At 39.7% G+C, this 21,050-nt stretch overlaps 1 protein-coding gene across 3 annotated transcripts in view; it reads right to left on the bottom strand.

Annotated features, from left to right (window-relative positions):
* SLCO2B1 (solute carrier organic anion transporter family member 2B1) overlaps positions 1-21,050 on the bottom strand; it is a 93,128-nt gene that overhangs the window by 67,049 nt on the left and 5,029 nt on the right. For 2 of the 3 annotated variants that reach the window (XM_031961394.1, XM_031961393.1), the window contains exons 2-3: positions 2,749-2,879; positions 989-1,126 (exon numbers count right to left, since the gene is read on the bottom strand). In XM_031961394.1, coding sequence (XP_031817254.1) covers positions 989-1,126; positions 2,749-2,856 — 246 coding nt within the window. In that variant the 5' untranslated portion in view covers positions 2,857-2,879. Of the gene's footprint in view, positions 1-988; positions 1,127-2,748; positions 2,880-14,056; positions 14,167-21,050 lie in introns of all 3 variants that reach the window. The other variant, XM_031961392.1, reaches the window with a different exon arrangement.

A 21,050-nucleotide genomic window follows, 5' to 3' on the forward strand; every position in this document is an offset into this window, starting at 1 on the left:
AAGTCAGAAAGGGGATGAGAGTGGTAAGCATTTGGTGACTTTGTGTGGTAAGGATGAAAGAGAATCTCAATTCTCCCTGAAGGAGTTTGGACAGTTTAGTCTTCACAAAACAAATCCAGAGTAGGAGTTTCCTAATTGTTCACATATCAACAGAATCTCAGAGCTGGAAAGGACCTTAAGATACATAAAATATAGAATGAAAACAGATAGATCATAGAATATTTGAGGGGGAAGGAAAGGCATTTTAGAATATAGATCTCAAATTCTATGAGAGAGTAAATATATATAATATAAAATAATAATATATAAAATAAAATAATAATAAAATATACCTGAATTGACCTTATAAGAGAGAATATTGTAACTGGGAGAGACCTTAGAACACAGAATGTTAGAACTAAAAGGAACATTTAGAATATAGAATGGAAATTTAATCTAAAACTTTATTTCTGTAAAGTCACATTCCCCCCCAGAGAAGAGATGTGACTAATTGATGGTCACAGAGTGTTAGTGAAAGTTGAAGTCCAGTTATACTCTTCCCATTACATCAGGGGTGGGGAATGTCCAGCCCTGTAAAGCTCATGAAATCATTTGCTATGGAAACTGCAGGTGATGATGAGCTGAAAGCTCAGTAAACAATCTCTCACTGCTTGAATTTTATAAGTTGATAATTTTCTACGGTCCACAAATGATGTTATAAATATTCAAATGATCCTTGGCAGAAAAAAAGTTCCCCACCCCTGCACTACCTGGTGTTGCTTCTTGAAGTCAGTTTTTACTTTTGAAGACATAGAGTGAGTCCCTGAAGGCCTGGACACAGGGAACTATGGGAATATCATTGAGGAGACCAACCATAACTGAGGTCAAGGGGTCCCATGCATAAAAAGATGGGATAAGACAAGTAAGGCGAGAACAAAGAGCCCTTCCCTTGCATCCCCAATATTCTGGGATAGCCTGGAGCTCAGTATGGCTGAGGGGTTGGACATACCTCATTGAAGGACGCCAGGAGGCCTGAGGTCTGACTGGACAGGCCAAAGCGTTTCTCTATGGTGGAGATGGAGCTCTTCAGGTAGCCTGAGATCATGAGTTGGGTCAGCTGCAGCAGGCTGTGGCAGAATACAAAGAACTGCAGAGACAAAAAAGGGGAAGGGAGGAGAGAGATGATGGAGAGAGGAGAGAAAAGGGAAAGAAGGAGGGAGAGACAGAGCAGGGGTTGGAGATGTAGAAAAGAGGAACAGAGGGAGGGAGAGACAAAAGTGAGGAAGAGAAGGAGAGAAAAACAGAGGAAATGGAAGAATAGACAAGAATGAGGGAGAAAGGGAGGTTAGACAGAAGAGGGAGAAAACCAAAAGAAAAGGAGAGAGGAAAAGATAGAAAAAAGGGAGGGAGAAAAGAGGACAAAAGAGAAGGAGAGGGGAGACATGATTTATCAGACACAGAGGGTGGGGAGAAGGGGAAGAGAAAAGTCATTAATTTATCTTAAGCTTCTGAAGTAGGACCCCCAGAGGTGGAGAGAGAAGAGGAAAGAGACAAAGCTCCCAAGGGAATCCCTTGGATAACTTCTGCAGCCAAAAAACTGTTTCTGGCAACTGAAGTCTGTGGGCTGAGAACTGTCCTCTACTTCCCAGATCCCCACGTACATCACTCTCCATCTTGCCAGAAGTTGAAGCCTACCTCAAAGTCAGAATTAAACTAAGTTGGTGCATCACTGTGGTTGAAAAGGGAAGGGAGTTCCTGAAAGAGGGAATGGGGTTGGATGGCTGGGGCTATGGGAGCTCTTTATGGCCTTCAAACCTCTACCCCAGAGCTGCATTAGGGATGTCTTTCCTTGTTCTACTGTCCATATTCTGGCTCTTGTGTCTCAGTTATACACAGTCTTCCAGGATGGAGCCCGAACAACCATCCCTATCCTTTTCTCCCTTTTCCCTCCTCCTATCTCCTTACCCCTAGGCATGGCCTTCTCTTTCCTTCTAGGTGGAAAGCATGGGAGCTGGACATCTGGGAGCTCCTTCTACCCTGAGCCTCTTCTATTTAATGGTTTGAGTTAAATTCTAATTTATTCATTGTTCAGGACAAATTCCAGGTCATTTTACCATCACCCTAACCCCTACCCCAACTCCCATCCCATCCTCTTGGGACCCTTCCCTTTTTCAACCAGAGCTGTGAGATTATAAGACAGACAGACAGATAGAGAGACAGAAAGAGACAGAGAGACAGGCAGGGAAGGAGAGAAACATAGAGATAGAGAGACAGAGACAGAGAGAGACTGATAGAGAGAACCTGAGAAACAATAACAGACACACAGAGATACAGAGACATGCAGAGAAACAGAGAACTAAGAAAGAAAGCGAGAACAAAATATTTCTCATTTGATTCATGGTCAAATAAAAATAATTTTTAGGGATAACAGTTATTTGGTCCAAATTGCTTCTTTAGGATAGAGAATCAACAGTTGATTCCTTTGTATTTATAGATTTTTATTGTTCCCATTTGTATATGATCTCTCTTCCCTTCTCTGACTGTGGACTCCTTAAGTTCTTCCTCTGAGGGTTCTGTTAGCTAAGCCACAAGTTAAGACCTTTCTCTAAATTTCTCAGCCCCCAGGATAATATACCTAGATCTCATTTCTCCTTATAAACATTTGTTGAATTGAGGGGGAGAATTTCCCTAAATCTTTCTTCTCCAGGAGCAGCCACTCTCTGACACTATCAGTCCTTCTCCCAAGGTCCCCAGTGACAGATTTAGTACCTTGATGTTGTGAAATAGATTGGAACAGAGTCTCTTCTGAAATGGTTCATCTTGGTTTTTAGATGTAGGCTTAGTGCTCATCTTGACCTCAGTCTCTGAATCTGACATTTCAGTCCTCTGCCAGGCTGGTCCTGTAAAAAGACATGTCTTACCATGGGGTGGAAAGAGATCAGCTCGTGGAGTCTTCAGGAGGTCAGGTTCCTCTCCTGGAAACCTCCCAGTTAATTAGCACACAAGTGAGATCTGGCCACTCTTCTCCCTTCTATCATTTCTTCCTTCCCCAGAACTGGCCACCTTTAGATGACCACTAAGGCACTCTTAGTATTTTCTGCCTTTTCTCCTCTTCAACCACTAAATAATCATCTCATAGAGGCATGCAGTATAACAGGAAGAGGGCTAGTGAGAGGACACAAATCTCCTTATCTGACCCTCTCAATTGCTCCAACAAAAATTGTTTGGGGTTTGGTCTCTTCATTGGAAATTCTATGGCAGCTTAAGACTAAAACTATGAGCCTTAAGACTAAACCAAGAAATTGTTTGCTGAATATCTGACTCCCAAGAATCCAAAGATGGAGATACTGGAACTTAAAACCATAAGCCTTTGGTCTGATTTCTTATTTTTTGGCTAAATCATTGTGTGATTGGAAAAATTATTTAACTTCTCTGGGCCTAATTGCTTTGTTATTCAGTCCTGTCTGATTCTTCATGGCTCCAATTGGGGTTTTCTTGGCAGAAATATTGGAGAGAGTTGCCATTTCCTTTTCCAGTTCATTTTACAGATGAGGAAAGTGAGGCAAACAGGACTTGCCAGGGTCCCACAGTTAATAAGTGTCTAAAGCTGGATTTGAACTCGGGAAGATGAATCTTCCTGACTCCAGGATTGATATTCTGTGCACTGTACCCATAGTGGTCCCAAGAATCTTACTTCATTCTTTGTAAAATGAAGAGACTGTGTTTGATGAGATTTTAAGTTCTTTCCAGCTCTATTTTAAATCTTGTAGCTTTCCTTTGAAGCATCCTTTTTTGCAAAATGAAATCAGCTGGGAAACCCCCTCTCTCCTCATCACCCTCTGCCCTTCGGTGTGCCCCTCCCTCCCTCTGGTTGGAGAACATGGCAGGTGGTCCTCTGGGAGCTCCTTCCTCCTTACGCCTCTTTTTTTTCCGGTTGGCACCCAGGGAATTCTCATCATTTCCCACCTGGCTACTTTCCTAGATTTCATCATCTCCAGAAACTCATCCTTCTGCAAGATGAAATCAATTCAGAAGCTCCCACATCCTCATATCATCTCCCACCCCAGGGGCAGGATGGTATGCACCTGAACCTGGAGAGTCCCTCTCTCCATCCCCTGCTTTCACTTTCTTTGCCATGTGGTTTCATCCATTAGACTGTGAGCTCCTTAAGAGTAAGAATTATCTTATGACTTTTTTTTTGCATCCACATTACCTGACACACAATAGGTGCTTAATAAATTCTTATTAACTCTGATTCAATCTATTTCCCCCATCTCCCAATTTGATGATAAAATGATTAGGTTCTCCTCTTGAATGCTTATATCCACTGATCAGGAGCATTTTATCAATCTTTCAAATAAGGTCAAATATCATTATTACCATTTTATGGGAGAGGGGAAGCATTTGAGTTTTTACCTGTACTTTCCTCATATCTCTAAGGCCCAGAGAAGAACAATTAACTTCTTAAGATCACACAGCTAGCTAGTAGCATAGCTGGAATTTGCACTCAGGTCTACTGACTCACAGGTTGCTCTTTCTATCCACTACTATCCTTTAAAGTCCTAGCTCAGGGGTCATATATGAACTCAGAATGCTCTGCCACAGGTCAGACACAAATAGAACATATGAACACTTGGGGTAGCTTCTCTAATTTTATGCAGCTCACAATCTTTTGGGTTAATTCAGTTCTGCTTTGCCCATAGTGCTGTGTTCCTCTGATGAGGGCACGCCATGCTGGGCAATCGTATGCCAGTCTCCCATGTCATACAATTGATTCTAAAGTTCTTGAGAGACTTTGAGAGTGTTCTTGGATCTCTTTTTCTGACCATCTTGTGAGTGTTTGCCCTGTGTGAATTTTCCATAAAAAATATTTTTGGCAAGTGTACATTTGACATTCAAATGAGACCAGCACCAAGGAAATGTACTGGTACATATACACACACATACATATATATGTATATACACTCATATAGATGTGTACGTATGTAACACATATATTTAAATTTATTGTGTATATATAGGCATGTAAATATTCATATGCATATAACTATTTATTTCTTCATCTACCTATAATCTCCATTTCTCTATCTACATATCTCTTCATCTATCTATTTATCTATCAACTATATGCCTATTTCTCCATTTCTCCATATATCTTTCCATCTATCTGCCTATCTCTCCTTTATCATCTATCTGTCTATCCATCCACCCATCTATCTATCCATCTATACATCACCCATCTATTTGCCTATCTCTCAATTCATCTGTCTAGCTTTTTCTTTCTACTTCTACTTGCTTACCCTTCTATCTATCCATTTATCTGTCCTCTCCATCTATCATCCATTCACTTATCTATCTATCCATCTAACTACCCATCTATCTTTCCATTCATCTATCCATCCATCCATCTATATCATCTATTTCATCATGCATCTATTCATCTATTTCTTCATCTGCCTGTCTTTTCATCCATCTATCATCCATCATCCATCCATTTATCTGTCTTTCCATTCAATTATACATCCATGTATTTCTCCATCTATCTATCTCTCAATCCATCTCTAGCCATCCATCTATTCATATTTCTATTATTTATTCATTCATCCATTCATCTATTCATCCTTCTTTCTTTCCTTCCTTCTTTCCTTCCCTTCCTTTCTTCTCTCTCTCTCTCTCTCACTCTCTCTCGCTCTCTCTCTCTCTTCAAGTTTGCCCAAGTGTTAAAGCAGAAAACCAAACACCATGGAGGATTCAGGACCCAAGCTTCTGATGTATCTTTCATTTTTAAAAATTATATACTTAACCTTCCACAAATGTAAAAAATCCAGTATATAAAGGACAAAAGAAAGAGGCTTGCTTATGAAATGGCCAATGTGTCTCATGTACTGTTTCTAGCTGATCTTTCAAATAAGATTTTCTAAAACTCCCTCTTTTGCCAGCCGTTTTCCACCCAAGCCAGCTTCCAGCCTCTCTAAAATGGACATTCCATCTCCCACCCTGGTGGGATGCTTGGCATGTTCTGCCCACTTCCTCCACACAAGATCTTTCCTGTCCCTGGTCTCTCTTAGCCTGTTTGTTAGGACTCTTTCTTTCCATCAAACTACTTAGTGTGTATTTTATATAAACTCTGAAGTTTTTTCTAGTTCCAGCATTCTATGATTCTAAGTTTGTAGCTCTCTTTCCAAGCCTCTTCCACTTCATCTCACTGTCCCTCTGGACTTTATTTCCTTCCTCCTCCCCCTTTTATTCCCCTGCTCCTCCCCACTTCATGCTGAGAATGAACAGCATCTCGCCTTAAATTGTTGTCTCTTGATATAGCCCTGCTTGAAGCCTTGGCACCTGGGGAGGACCTGTTAGAGCTTGAACTCTGCTGACAATATCCTAGTCTGAGAAGTTTCTTTCCATGTGCCTGCCTAGCATTTACATAGGGAAGGCACCAGAGCAAATCCTCAGAAAAGCTCAGATTTTAAACCTAGAAGAAACTTTAAGAAATCATTTAATTTGACCCTTTCATTTTACAAGGAAAGAAATTGGACTCAGCTCAAGCAGGGGAAATGACTGCCATAAAGTCACACAGGCAGGAAGAAGTAGCAGGTGTCCTGAATCCAAATCTAGTGCTTTGGGGGCTATTTCTAGGTATTTGAGTAAATTGAGGCAACCCTGTAACTAAGGAGACATCACTTAGCTCCTTTGTTTTTTTCCCCTTTAAAGTCCTAAATCATTGTATTCTGAGATGGCTAAAGGTCAGCCTGTCTGGAAGTAAGGGAGGGTGGTTGTACAATATGACCCCAGGATCCCAGGCTTAGATGGAAAGGCTTGGGAGTATTAGTATCATGGTCTCCCTGGAAAGCCCAGTGAACAGGCTAGGAAAGACTTCCTTAAGGCCCTACCTGGAAACCCCTTGTGGTTGCTTCCTTTTTCCTGTTCCCTAAAAGCCATCTCCTGCATTGTCCCTATTCTTCCTCACTTCCTGAATTCTCTCTCCTCCCAGAGTTCCCCTCATTCAGTTTCTCTCAAACTCCCACAAAAAATTCCCATGACTGGATACACCTTCTCTAGGCATATTGTCTATTTTCTTCTCTCCATAAATTGTGGCACCCACTGGCACTATGTCACCATGAGCTCTGTCACTAACTTGCCATTCTATTTTTAGCATATCTTTCCCTTTCTGGGTCCCAGTTTTTGCCTCTTTAAAAAGAAAGAGGTTAGAGTAAATGATCTCCTTAATAACTGTCATTTCCATAGCATTTGAGTTTTTACCTGTACTTTCCTCATATCTCTGTGAGGTAGGTAGTGCATTATCCCCATTCATAGAGGAGAGTCAGAGAGATTAAGTTACTTCTCCAGGTTCACACAACTAGCATGAGAGGTAGCATGGAGTAAAGAGAAAAGCATGTGGCTCAGAGTCAGGAGACAGGGGTTCAAAGTCTGCCTGACTTCTTCTAGTTATATGATTTTAAACAAATCCCTTCCTTTACTAGGACTTGGTTTTTCATCAGTCTATTCAATTCAGCTTCTGCTTTCTGAGCATCTTCTACAGGCAGAGCATCACACTAGAACCAAGAAAGGGAGGCAAAGTTTAGGTAGATAAAAAGGTTTTTGTCCACAGAGAGTGTGGGAGGGTACAATACACAGTTAACTCTGGTAATTGGCAACATGCTGTAAAGTCAGGGGTGAAAAATGAAGAGTTATGGGGGAGAGGCACCTGGAAACCTTGGAGTCTTAGACTTGAGGTAATTGTCCTGTACTGAAGGAAGAGGAGACTATATGTTAGGAAGGGAATGGATCATCAACTAATCCAGAGAAATCGGGGATGACAGAGTGAACAAGCCAGGAACCAGCTAACATAGAGAACATAGTTAAGTCCTGCTGCATGAAGAAGAAGCATGTAGTGGAAGGAAAACTAAAGTAGGGAGGGTCTGAAGAACAAGGTTTGGATCCTGCATTTGCCATTTATTAGCTGTGTAACATTTCTCTGCCTCTGTTTCCTCAATAGTAAATAGAGATATAATAATAGTACCTACTTCACAGGGGAGAGCAAAGATCAAAAGAGATATTTGTAAAGTACTTAACACAGTGACTGGCACATAGTAGGCTCTTAATTTATATTTATTTTTTGCCTTCCTTTCTTCTTTCTTTTTCTTTTTTTCCTCCTTTTTGCTTTCTTTCATTTTTTGTTCTTTCATTCTTTTTCCCTCTCTCCCTCCTTTCTTTCTTTTTTCTTTCCTCTTTCTTTCCCTCCCTCTGTTCCTTTCCCTTTCTTTCTTTCCCTCCCTCCCTTCCTTTCTTTTTTCTTTATTCCTTTTCTTTTTCTCCTTCCCTCCCTTTTCTTCCTTCCTCCCTCCCTTCCTTTTCTTTTCCCCTTCTTCCTTTCCTTTCTTTCTTTCCTTCCTTCCTTTCCTCCTCTCTCTCTCCTTCTCTCTTTCCTTCCTTCTCTCCCTCCTGTTTCTCCCTTCTTTCCTTCTTTCCTTCCTTCCTTTCTTCCTTCCTTCCTTCCTTTCTTCCTTTTTTCCTTCCTTCTTTGGAATTGTGTGAACCAAACTAGCTCTATCTTGTGACTTAATTCTGGACCTAGCTCAGCTTTCTATTCAAAAAGTTCTGTAAGAAAACTTTTTTCACTGCATGATTGAGAAGCTGTACCACCTCTATCTGTTGCTTAGAGACCCTTAACTAAGATCTAGGTTATGCTGACCATAAACCTGGTCAGATCCAAAGACTGATAAAAAGAGTTTTCTCACAATTGTACATCTCAAGAAATCCATTATGTCTTACCTGAAAACTGACCCTGTACTATTCAGTTATTGTTTTCATGTTCCTTTGATCGAGTACAGATATTTGGAGAGAGTGGAACCTCTCCCCCGCCCCGCCCGATTTCAGGGAATCACATCTGATTGCTCTCTCCCCATTTAGAAAGACTCTAATCTTTTTTTCCAACTAGAAATCAGATTAATTAATCTTGAGTATTTGATTTTGTCAGGGTCAATGCTGTGTGTCCCTTAAAGCACACTCAAAACAAGATCTTTCTATTTATTAATATTATCAGGACAGATGATTGTATCCATGTTGGAAACTTTGAGTGTGAAAGTGCCTTCCACCAATGCAGATCAACTTATCTGCTACTTTCAATCCTCAGAGAGTTGTCTGAGGTTACATGACTTTCCCATGACCACTCAACCAGCGAATGGGAGGCAGCATTTGAACATAGGGCTTCCTGACTTTAAAGCTGGTGCTCTACCTATTATGTCATGACATTTCTCATTATTATAATCCTTAAAACACAATCAAACTGGTTTTGAGCTGGCAGTACATGCCCACCCATTGCCTTAGGTCAGTCTGACACAGGGTATGAGGGCAGAAGTAGGAGTCAAATCCATGAAATTCATAGGACTCTGAGATTTGGGGTTCCTGGACCTAGACCATAAGCCAGTCATCAGGGACGAAGGAAAGGATGTGCTCTAATGGAGATGGGAAGGCGAGATCTGTGTTCAAATTCTAGCACCATGGACAGAACGCCTACAAGGCAGTTAGGTGGTTCAGTGGTTAAAGTACTGGGTCTGGAGTCAGGAGGACCCAAAATCTGCCCTCAAGGCACTAGCTGTGTGACTCTAGACAAGTCACTTTAACCCTGTTTGTCTCAATTTTCTTATCTATAAAATGAGTTGGAGAAGGTAATCAAGCTACTTCAGTATTTTTGCAAAAAAAAAAAAATGGACAAACACTATTGGGGTGCTATGGTTCAGAAAGTCACAGTCAGGCAGAACTGAATGATTGAATTACAACAAATATTAGACTAGATGGCCTTTGAGATCCTTTCTAGGTCTAAATAAAGCTCATGAACCTAAAAGCCAATGTGATCTGGGACAAGGCACTTCCCTTTCCTTCCCTACTGAGCCCTGCTTTCCTCATCTGTAAAACCAGACACTGGTCTCTTCACATTAGGACTATCCATTCATTCCAACTGAGCAACATCCCTTGCATCAGCTTCCTCCTCTCTCTCCCTCATACAAGTTTTTATTATCACCTCCTAGACTTTTAGTCATTTTTTTCTTGCAAAGCAATTGGGGTCACTAAATAAAGTTCAAACTCTTTTGTCTGACAATTAAGTCTCTCCACAATTGGTACCATTTTATCTTTTCAGTCCCATCTGATATGAGACCCTCCATATACTTTGTGACTGAAATGGACAATGTTCTAGCCTCTGCACTGTCTCCCTACATTTGCTTATTCAGTTCCTTGTGCCATTAAAATCCTCCCTCTTTTTCTTCATCTCTTTGATTCCCCTTCTTTGTTGAAGATCCAATTGAGAAAATTTTGAGAAGCCTTCCATTATATTCCCCTGACCAGCAACAACTTTCCCCCTCAGCCCTCAGAAACACTTTCACACCTCTTTAATGTACTCATCCTGTGATGTATAATATTAGTCATCGGTGTTTATGCCTCCTCTCCTGCTCTATTGTAAATTTCCTGAGGTCCTGGATACTCTGTCGTCTAAATTCTGTATCTTTGCCATCCTTGAGTACTCAAGTGAACTGACCTCCTTTGTATCCAGGACCGACCTTCTTGGTCCAAAAAGCTTCTGCTTTTGACTATCCTCAAATCTTCCTTTCAGGTTGGCCAACATAATAGCCAGTTTCCATGAACCACTAATCTCAGGTTGGGTTAATTTATTTCTATAAATATTTATCGAGTACCTACTCTATGTAATGGCTTGTGTTGGGTCAAGCTAATAAAGAGACAGAAAAACATAGATCAATCTCTGCCATTCAAGCATCTCACATTTGAGTGGGGGAAATGTCACATGCACACACACTAATCAGCATACTGGATCTGGAGTTTCGTCTATGAAATTGTCACTTTGTGTCATCCAATTAGCCTCCTGAAGCTTCAGTTTCCTCATCTATAAAATGAGAATAGTACTTATCTATTGTCACACTATTATACACAAATGTTCAGACAATCCAAAAATTGGTCCATCAAAACATATCTTGAACCTGAACTTGACCAATAAAATGGACCCAGAATTAGACAAGAGGAAGAAAAGAAGATAGATTAAAGGCACTGGATTACGATGAAAAGAGGACTGGTTTGGAGCCTGAGGACTTGTGTGCAAATCCCACATCTGATGCTAACAACCTATATGACTTTGAGCAAATCATGGAATCTCCAAAGGTCTCCTTGACTATTAAATGAAAGGATTGGACTAGATCACCTCTGAGGTCCCTTCTAGCTCTTGATCTATGAATTTTATGATTATTATTAGAAAATTACACTGTAATTCTAATAACTCTAAGCTTCTTCCTGAATCAAAAGTATATTTCTTTAACAATAATCTTATGATGAAATTATAGGACTTCAATTTATGGAATACTGAAATAGGCCTCCCAAGAATTGAAGTTGAGGGTCAACCAAAAGGCAATTGTGTGTGTGTGTGTGTGTGTGTGTGTGCGTGTGTGTGTGTAGCCATATGGTGGGCCTAAATGCCTAAGCACATTAACAGCTAGGAATTGCATAAGAGAAGGGATGTAAGGGATGGCTGAAGACCAGAAAGGAAAAGGGGGTAGAAGTGGTAAGATGTCAAGATTAAAAGATAACTCAGAGCCAGTCTTCATGTGCCATTATTCTCTATGCAATATGAAGAGAACTAGAGGAAAGCCCCTAGCATTTTGGGTAGAAATATACATATCTCATCTCTCTTCATAGGTCAGACTCTATCTAGTCTCTTTTCAGGTCAGTTGACAATGACTGATTGAATACTTTGAGAAAGATCTCATTCACTCCCATGGATTTAATTATCTCCTCTCTAATGACTCCAAAATCCTTTTCCAGTCCTTTTCCCTCCCCTGAATTCTAGTTCCCATCTCCAATTTGCCTGGAGACATCTGGATGTCCCAAAACCACCTCAAACTCCACATGTTCAAAAACAAATTCATCATCTTCTCACTAAATCTTCCCCTCCTCCCAACTTCCCTATTTCTGTTAATGGCTACTGTTTTCCAAGTACCATAGACTAGAAATTTCAGAGTCATCTTTTACTCTTCCCTCTTTCACAGGCAACATCTAATCAGTTGCAAAATCCACAATACCATTTATATCCAGCCCTTCCCCTATTATTCCCATTAATATTACTTTAATGTAGACTCATCACCTCTTACCCAGACTACTTGCTTCAACTCTTTTCCTTACCTCCAATCTCTTCTTTTCGATCTATCTTCCACAGATGCTAGCTACCTAACTTCCCTGGGTCTTAGTTCCCTCATTCGTAAAATAAAGAGGTTAGACTAAATGGCCTGTGAAGTCCCTTCCAACTCAATACCCCTGACTGTATGACTGTCTTTGAGAAATTATACAATATTTTAAATGGTTGAAAACATCTCCCTGAAACAAACTATTCATCTTCCTGCCTTCTCCTATTTCCATATTTTTGCATTTCCCATGTTGAAGTTTAGAGTTTACTCTAATTTCAATCCTAATCCTATTCTCTACTCATTTTAATTTTTTTTTCTAAGCCTCAATTTAAAACCCCCCTCTACTATGGAATTTCTGATCTTCCCAGTTAGAAGGAATACCTAATGTTTCAGATCACTCTAGGACAACTTGGGACCACAAAATCTCTGAGCTTAGGGGGCTGCAGTGGCCATATAGTCCAATCCATACACAAAAGGGATGTCCATGAACATACAAATGACATATGGTCATTTAGGTTCTACTTTGAAGACCTCAGGTGAGAAGCAGCTCACTACCTCCTGAGGTTTCTATTACACTTTTGTATAGTCCCAGTGACTGGGCATTTTCCTCTCATGTCAAGCTTAAGTTGTCCTATTTGCAGCTTCTACTATTGGCTCCTTATTTTGCCCTGTAGAGCTAGGCTGAAGAAGCCTAATTTCTCTTCTGTGGGACAACCCTTCAAATAGATGAAGATCGACATCATTTCCAAGGCTCAGGATAATAGATTTAAAGCTCTTTCAAAGTCATGTAATCCAACCATCTCATTCTAGAAAGCCAGAGAGGTTCAATAACTTTAACAAAGTCATACAGGGAGTAATTGGCAAAACCAGCATTTGAACTCAGGCACTATGAATCCAAATCTAGCATTCTTCTGCATGGTTAAAAAAAAAAAGTATTCTTTGGACTGCAAAGAAATCAAAAAACATTGAGTTAAAATCCAAGGAGGTAATAAAAAAGAAGCTAACTGCCATTGATAAAGTAAAGTCACTGGATCTTGATAAATTACAACCTTGGAAAAATTAATGAGTCTGCTTGCTGAACCACTGAAAATAGCTCCCCATCAAATAATGAAGAACAGGGCCTTGTAAAACTGAAAAGGGGCAAGCATTGCTTCAATTTCAAAAAGAAGAATGGAACCTGTGTGAGACATTGACAATGCAAATCCTTTTTCGTGTTTGTTTTTCCAGTAAACTTCTTAACTAAAATCTGTTCTTCCATGAAAATAATCTTGTCACTTTTGTTTCATTCTAATGAGGTCCTTGGTCACTAGCTGGGGTTGGCAGAGAAAACCTCAAGTACTGATTAGATTACTCCTGAGGTAAGCAGGGAAGGGCACTGATGGAGATCAGCCCAACCTTACAGTCCCATCGCCAGTGAAGGTCTTGGGTAACTCCATCTTACTTATTAAACCCCCAAGATTAAGTTTTCTCTATAAATCTATTCATGGCTCGCACCATCTTTGCTGAACCTTTTTTGGGTTAGTCCAGAAACTTTCTGCATCATCATATCTTTCTCCTCATCCCTCCCCCATCCCTTTTTCCTTACCCCATCCCTCTCACCTCTCATGCCTCATGCTGTCTATATGCTCTCTCAACTCTATTTCATATTTACTGTTCCTAATGTCTATTGTATCTCTTCATTTTGTCTGTAGCCTCTTCTAAATAAACGTCCATTTTGGCAAAGAGAATGACTCCAATATTTGGTGCTGGATCTCAACATTTGATGAGCCTACATCAAATTTCATCATTTGAGGTTGAACCTCAAATGCATCAATTCTATGAAGCATATGATTGGTGTTTTGAGTCCCCTGAAGTTTTTTCTTCACTTTTAGTTTCTTTCACCAGTAGCTCACCATAAGGCATAGTCTCTGTTTTCTTTACAATCCTGGTTGTCCTTCTTTGGATACTCTTTAGCTTCCTAAACCATGGCACCAAGAACCAAACATAGTACTTCATGTGTGATCTGATCAGGGCAGAAGACAGTTATTACGCATCAAGTCGTAGACATTCTAAAAGTCTAACAGTAATCCAACATAACATTGATTTAAATTTCTTGGATGTCACATTAGACCTCTGACTTATACTGCACTTATAATTCACTAACATTCCCATATCTTTATAAAGATGAACGGTTGTCTAGTGAAACTTCCCCAGTCTTGTACTGTGAAGATTTTTTGAACCAAAATGTGACTTTCCATTAATTTCTAATGTTTCATTTTATTAAATTCTTCTTCTCACTTAAGTCATTAAGTCAGAAATTTCCCCTTTCATAACTCATACTTTGGGGGAAAGTTAATTTAAATGCTAAATTAGCTACCTAAATTGGCTAAATCTAAGAACCAGTTTAAACTCCTCCTGCATATATATATTCAAAAGCCAAGCTCTGCCCTCTGCTTAACTCTTTTAGATACCCAGAAGGGTTAGAGCTAGAAAAGACATTTGAACAGAGAATGTCAGAGTTGAAAGGAATACTATAAGGGATCTTCAATCTAGACTTCACGGCTGTTGATCAGTGGTTTTCCATCACGTCCAGCTCTTCATGACATCATTTAGGGATATCTTGGCAAGGATACTGGAGGAATTTGCCATTTCCTTCTCTAGCTCAATTTTATAAAAAAACTAAGGCAAACAAGGTTAAATGATTGCCTAGCTTCACAGAGCTAGTGTTTGAAGCCACACTTGAACTCACAAAGAGGAATCCTCCTGTCTCTAAGCCTGGCACTATGCCACCTGCTTGCCCTTCTATCTAGACTTATCTACTTATTCTTTTTTTTTTTTGTCATGGAGACCTTTGGAAATCTGAAGAAGCCTATGAACACCTCAGATTGTGTTCTCTTAAAAATTTGTAAATGAGGGAAATGTAAAATTTCAGCTTAGAGGTTCTTGAAAATAAAATTGTTGATGATGTTTTGGGTATCAATGCAGGCTTTACCAGAGAAAGCCTGAAGCACTGATAGGATTATAATACTCTATAATACTGATAGGATTATAATAATGCAAACAGGGAAAAGCATAGATAGGATCATCTCAGCCTTAAGTGAGCCTTTCTTTCTTAAGTAGGTCTCTACTTCAAGTGGACTTTTGATTATAGTCCCATGCCAGGCGGTGGTCTCTAGAAACATCATCTTTACTTATGCAATTAGAAAGCCAAGTTACAATGCCAAACATCTAAGATTATATTTTCCTTATAAAAGATCTGCTCGTCCAGTAGGCCCCCATTAACTTCTTCAAGGATTTAGCCCCATAAAATCTTTGTTCCTTGATTTGGAGGTTTATGCCTTACAAATTCTTTTGGGATGACTTCCAATATATTGGAAATCCCAATATACTTTTGTATATTGTAACCAACAATGTGATATTTTTTCCAGTTCCAGTTCAAGTATACTTGACTACAAACCATGGATTAAGAACTTTATGAATTAAACAAAGATCTTATCCAGTTGCGATTTTACTTAATTTTTAATTTCCAGCTTTGACATTATAGATTCCCATAACCCCATACACAAGAGAACTTGTCTCAAAATTAGATAGATAGATAGATAGAAAGACAGATATAAAAATAGATGATAAATGGATAAATGTTTGTCCTTCATTCTCAAAGAGGACATGACATCATGGAAGTGATAACATGACATGCCAGTGAATTGGATTTAGTGAAAAAGGGCTTCACTCTCAGTCTCTCCTCTGGAACCATCTGGGTCCAGTGTCCAGATATAGATGATGATGACTTGAGATGGCTCTAGATGTAGTGGGAGAGCTTGGACTTTTTAAGTCAGGATCTTTAATAGGTATCAATTTGAGACTACTTATCCACCCATTCAAAAAAAGAAAAGAAAAGAAATAATGCAAAGAATAGCCTTTTTTACCTATTCCAAAAATAAAATGGAAGCAAAATGGAAGGGAAAGAGAGATCCTGGGATTTCTGTGGGTTTGGTCTATGACTGTCTGTTGTCCAACCAAATAGATGGATAGATAAATGGAGAAGTAGATAGCAGATGATAGATAAATGGACAAAGAAATAGTTCTAATATAAGTCTCAAACTTTACCAGTCCAAAACAGGATCATCATCCCAGTCATCTAGTTTCATCACCTCAGTCTTTACAACTCGCTCTTCTTCACTCTATCTAATCAGTTAGTTACCCATCTAGGCATTTGTATCTGCACATATCTCTCTCACAGCCTCTTCTCTCTACTCACAGAACCACTGCCCTAGTTCAAGAATTAATGTTTCATTACATTAAAATACCACAATTTGTCTAACCACTCCCCAATTGATGAGCACCCACTTTGTTTCCAGGTAGATTTTTTTTTTCAACTACCACAAAAACACTGCTAAAAATATTTTTGTGCATATGGGACCTTTCCCTCTGTCTTTGACCTGTCTGTGGTATATGTTCTATGGTGGTATTGCTGAGAGTGAACACTTTAGCCTCTGTCAGACCACACATCCAACCATTTGCCAAGTAGTGCCATTTATACCTCCAGAGAATCTCTCTTCCACAATTCCTTCTCTTTACCCCCAGGCACCTGAGTAAATCTTTCATCACTGCTCACCTGCACTATTCCAAAATGTTCTGCTTGGACTTCCTGCCTCAAGGCTCTGCTCATTCCAACCCATCTTCCACACACCAAGTGATTTTCTTAAATCAAAGAACTGACTTTGTCACCCACTCAACTCTTTAAATTCCAGTGGCTCTCTGATAACCCATAGAATCAAATAGAAACTTCTCTGTTGTGCATTTAAAGCACTTCAGGATCTGGCTCCACCAACTTTTTAATCCTTATTCATATGCTCTCTGGTTCAGCCATTTAGTCCTCCTATACAACCCTTCCATCTCCTAGCCTTTGCATTATTTGTTCCCTTTGTCTGCATTGCTTTACCTCATCTCCACCTTTTAAAAGGTTCTGTTTCCTCCAAAACTCAACTTATGGACCAACTTCTATAGGTACCCTTTCCTGCTGTCTTATTAATTTTATTTATATCTATGCAGGGACAGCTAGCCCGTACCATAGAGCACTACAAAGCCATGGGCTCAAAGTCAGGAAGATCTGAATTTAAATTTTATCTCAAATACTTTTTAGTTAAGTGATTCTGAGCAAGTTACTTGTTATGCCTCAGTTCTCTTTAACTGTTCTGACTTGGTTTCCCTGAACTAGTTTCCTTTGTCTCAGTTTTCTTAACTGTTCTGTCAAATCCCCTTAGTTGTAAAAACCCACTCTAGTCCATTAAGACTGGGAACCGTTTACTCTAAGGTTATAAATTGCTAGCAAGATAAACAAGGAGAGCAGATCCCCTGTCCTCAAGAATTTACAATATCCCTCTAAAATATTCCAAGATACCTCACTGACATCTTTATCTCTGGGTATTCAGACATCCTGTCTCTGGGCTTTTAGGAGTTATGGTCTCCCCCCAACCTGACAGGAACTTTTGCGCCTTTTTACCTTCTTTGTCTCTAAAGAATATTTAAGGTCCTGAGATACACCCATTCTGGGCTGCATTCTTTGAGATGACAGTCCTGGGACCAACATGGATTCCTTGGTCCCAGTATATCTTTATCTGACTGGATAATTTGAGACGAGAGTCCTATCCAATCAATTATACTCTCCAATTAATAAACTATTGAAAACTCTCTAATCTCTCTCCTGCCTCAGTTTCTCCGGCATTACATACTTAATTTTAGTTATCTTAGTTTTGATGTAATATAACTTCTAGGGGAGACAGCAATGATTTTGAAGGCCTCTAATCTTAGAGTGCTCTTGTTCTAACAATCCTGTCTATCAATAATTGTAGAGAAATATGATATTTCTTACCTGAGGTTTTAGGGAAACAATATTAATGATCCTGAAGCCCTCTGACCTAAGAATGCTCTTATTCTAACAATCTGTCTGTAATGGTAGAAGTCCTCTGGCCCAGTTGGGCCAGATTTTTTCCCTTAGATTTTAGGAAAGATATACTGGTGATCTAATATTAATGATTCTGTCTGTCAATGTCTTCTGGCCTAGGATTAGTGATCCTGACACTCTCTGACCTGAGAGTGCTCTAGTTCTAATAATCTGTCTGTCAGTGATTTCAAAGCCTTCTGGCCTTAGAAATAGTCCTACAAACATTGTTGACTGTCAGATAGATAATCTGTTGGTCAGTGATAACCAAGTTCCTGAGAAAATAATAAATAGACCACGCCTCAAACCTCCTTGTAAGACACAAAATTAGCAAATAAGTAACATGAAGTTCTGATCCAACTCTTATCTCCTTTCTCTAGATTCCTTGCTAATCTCTTCTGGAATTTAGCCCACTCCAGTTGGTGTTACAATTACAATAAAATGTTGGCCCTTAACTTGAGATGGGTTCAAGCCTGCAGATTCTTTTGAGACTGCTCACGACACCAGTCTGTGACCCCAAACTTTTGGGGTGCCCTTCCCAACTTCAAGTTTCCTCAATTGTAAACTGGGGACCATAATAGCACCTAACAATCTGTCAGTTCCTGGCACACAGTAGGCATTTCATAAATGCTTAAATGTTTATTTCCTTCCTCCTTTTTCTTCTTCCTTTCTTTTCTTTCCTTTTTTTCCTTCCTTCTTTCCTTTCTTCCATTATTACAAGTTCTTTGAGAGTAGGGAATTTCACTTTTGCTTTTATATCCCCAGCATAAAGCTATAACATAGTAGGTGCTTAAATGCTTATGGATTGCTTTTTTGCTTAACATTTCATATTTCTATAATGTTTTACAATGTAGAAAGCATTTCCTGAATATTAACTTTATGTGACAGATAGGTCAAGTTTTTTTCCCTCTTTACAAATTATTTACAGATTTATTATTGTTCCATGAACATAGCTTTATTATTATTTACAAAAGTGAAAACTGCCCCAACAGAGAAAGTGACCTGCATGAAGTCACATAGCAGGTCCGTGAAAGGGCTAAAACTCTCCTGAATGCAAGCCCATCCCTTTCCACTAAGAGGAAGCCCAAAGTTTGGAGCAAACCCAAAGCTCATCTACTCCCTCCCTTTACACAAAAGGTCTCAGCGGAGGGGAGTGGGGGGTAGGGGACAGGCAGCTGGAAACTCTGTCCCTTCTATACCAGTTCTTAGGAGAAAGGAAACAGGACTGGGGACTTCAGGAAAGTTTCTTTTTAGTGGACCCACTGGGTGGTCTCACAGGAAGAGCAATGACCTCATTGAAGTCCTGCTGTCCTGCTGTTTCCAGCTGTTGCTAGTTGGCCTGAAGTGGCCTTGGCAGATTGGGGGGAGGGGGAGGCTCTGCAGAGAAATCACACATTTTTGGTAGTTTCCAGGGAAGGTCCCTGGGGTAGGAGGGAATTTTTACTTCTCTGAACCCCATTCCAGGCTCAATCACTCCCTGACTGACCCATGCTAACACTTTCCATCCATAAAACACAACCGACATGAGAAGTGAGCAAAGAATAGAGACAAGAATTCTGCCTTCTAACTTTGGGGGATTTTAGACTATTTATCTTCTAGATGATCTACTTGTTTTTAAGGATTCATTTGGGGCTTACTCTAGGGAACTGATGTGTGAAGCTCAGAACTTCACACATTAGACTCAATCCATGCTCAATCCTTATTGGATTTAAACCCAAACTCACAAGATGCATCTTCTTAGGGTCCTGATAAATGAAAACACTGAATGTTTTTCTCCTTTGGGGGGAATCCCATCTGTTTATTGAGTTTGTGATTTCTTTTGTTAACAAGTTAAGGAATAGTCTTCCTCTCTAGGGCTTATTGAGTCTGCCTCCATAATATCTCTTGAATCTGTTGCCTTCTCTCTCACACAGCCACCTCTTGGTTAAAGCCCCCATCACTTCTCATCTGTACTATAGAAATGGTATCCTAATTGGTCTCTCTGCCTTAAACCTTTCCCATCTTAAATCCATCCTGTGACAAACCAGCAAATTGAAATTCCTAAAACACAGATCTGACCATGTCGTTCTCCTGATCAAAAATTTTCAGTGGCTCCTACCTCTTCTCCTACCATTTTTCTTCTCTCCACTCACACAACCACTGCTCTAGTTCAAGAATTAATATTCCATTACATTAAAATACCACAATTTGAACAGCCACTCCCCAATTAATGGGCACCCACTTTGTTTCCAGGTAGTTTTTTTTAAAACACCGCTAAAAATAATTCTGTGCATGTGAGACCTTTCCCTCTGCTTTTGACCTCTTTGTAGTATATGTCCTGGGGTGATCTTGCTGAGAGTGGCCAGTTTAGCCTCTGTCAGACTACACATCCAACATTTGCCAAGTATTGCCATTCTTACTTCCACAGAATCTCTCTTCCACAATTCCTTCTCCCTACCTTACAAATTCTTCTATTCAGCATTGAAAATCTTTCACCATTTGGGTCCTGACTTCCTTCCTAGGCTTGTTCTATACTCTTGCTTTTCTTTTACTCTCCAATCTAATCAAACTGGTCTCTTTACCCCTTATCTACATTCATGCTTCTGAGGCTTGATATTGAGGCTTTCCCATAGAAGACCATAGTTCTATCCATTCTTCCCTCATCTCTGAATCCAACTCTTCTTTTAAGAACAGTTTAGCTCAAGTCCAAGAAGTCAGGAAAGAAGGAAATAAATGTTTATTTAGTACCTACTATTTAGTACCTACAGGCACTGTATAAGCACTTTATATTATCTCAGTTGGTTTCCACAATGGTGAGGTAGGTACTATTATTATCTTCATTTTAAGGATGAGGAAACTGAGGGAGACAATTAATGGTCAGATAAATGTTATTTGAAGTCCCTATCCACTGTAGTAGGACTTTATACACTGAACCACCTAACTCTGGAGTTATGAAAAGAAAGTGCCAGGAGGGAACTTAGAGATAG

This window comes from Sarcophilus harrisii, chromosome 3 (assembly GCF_902635505.1).
Source record: "Sarcophilus harrisii chromosome 3, mSarHar1.11, whole genome shotgun sequence".
In the NCBI taxonomy this organism is placed as follows: domain Eukaryota; kingdom Metazoa; phylum Chordata; class Mammalia; order Dasyuromorphia; family Dasyuridae; genus Sarcophilus; species Sarcophilus harrisii.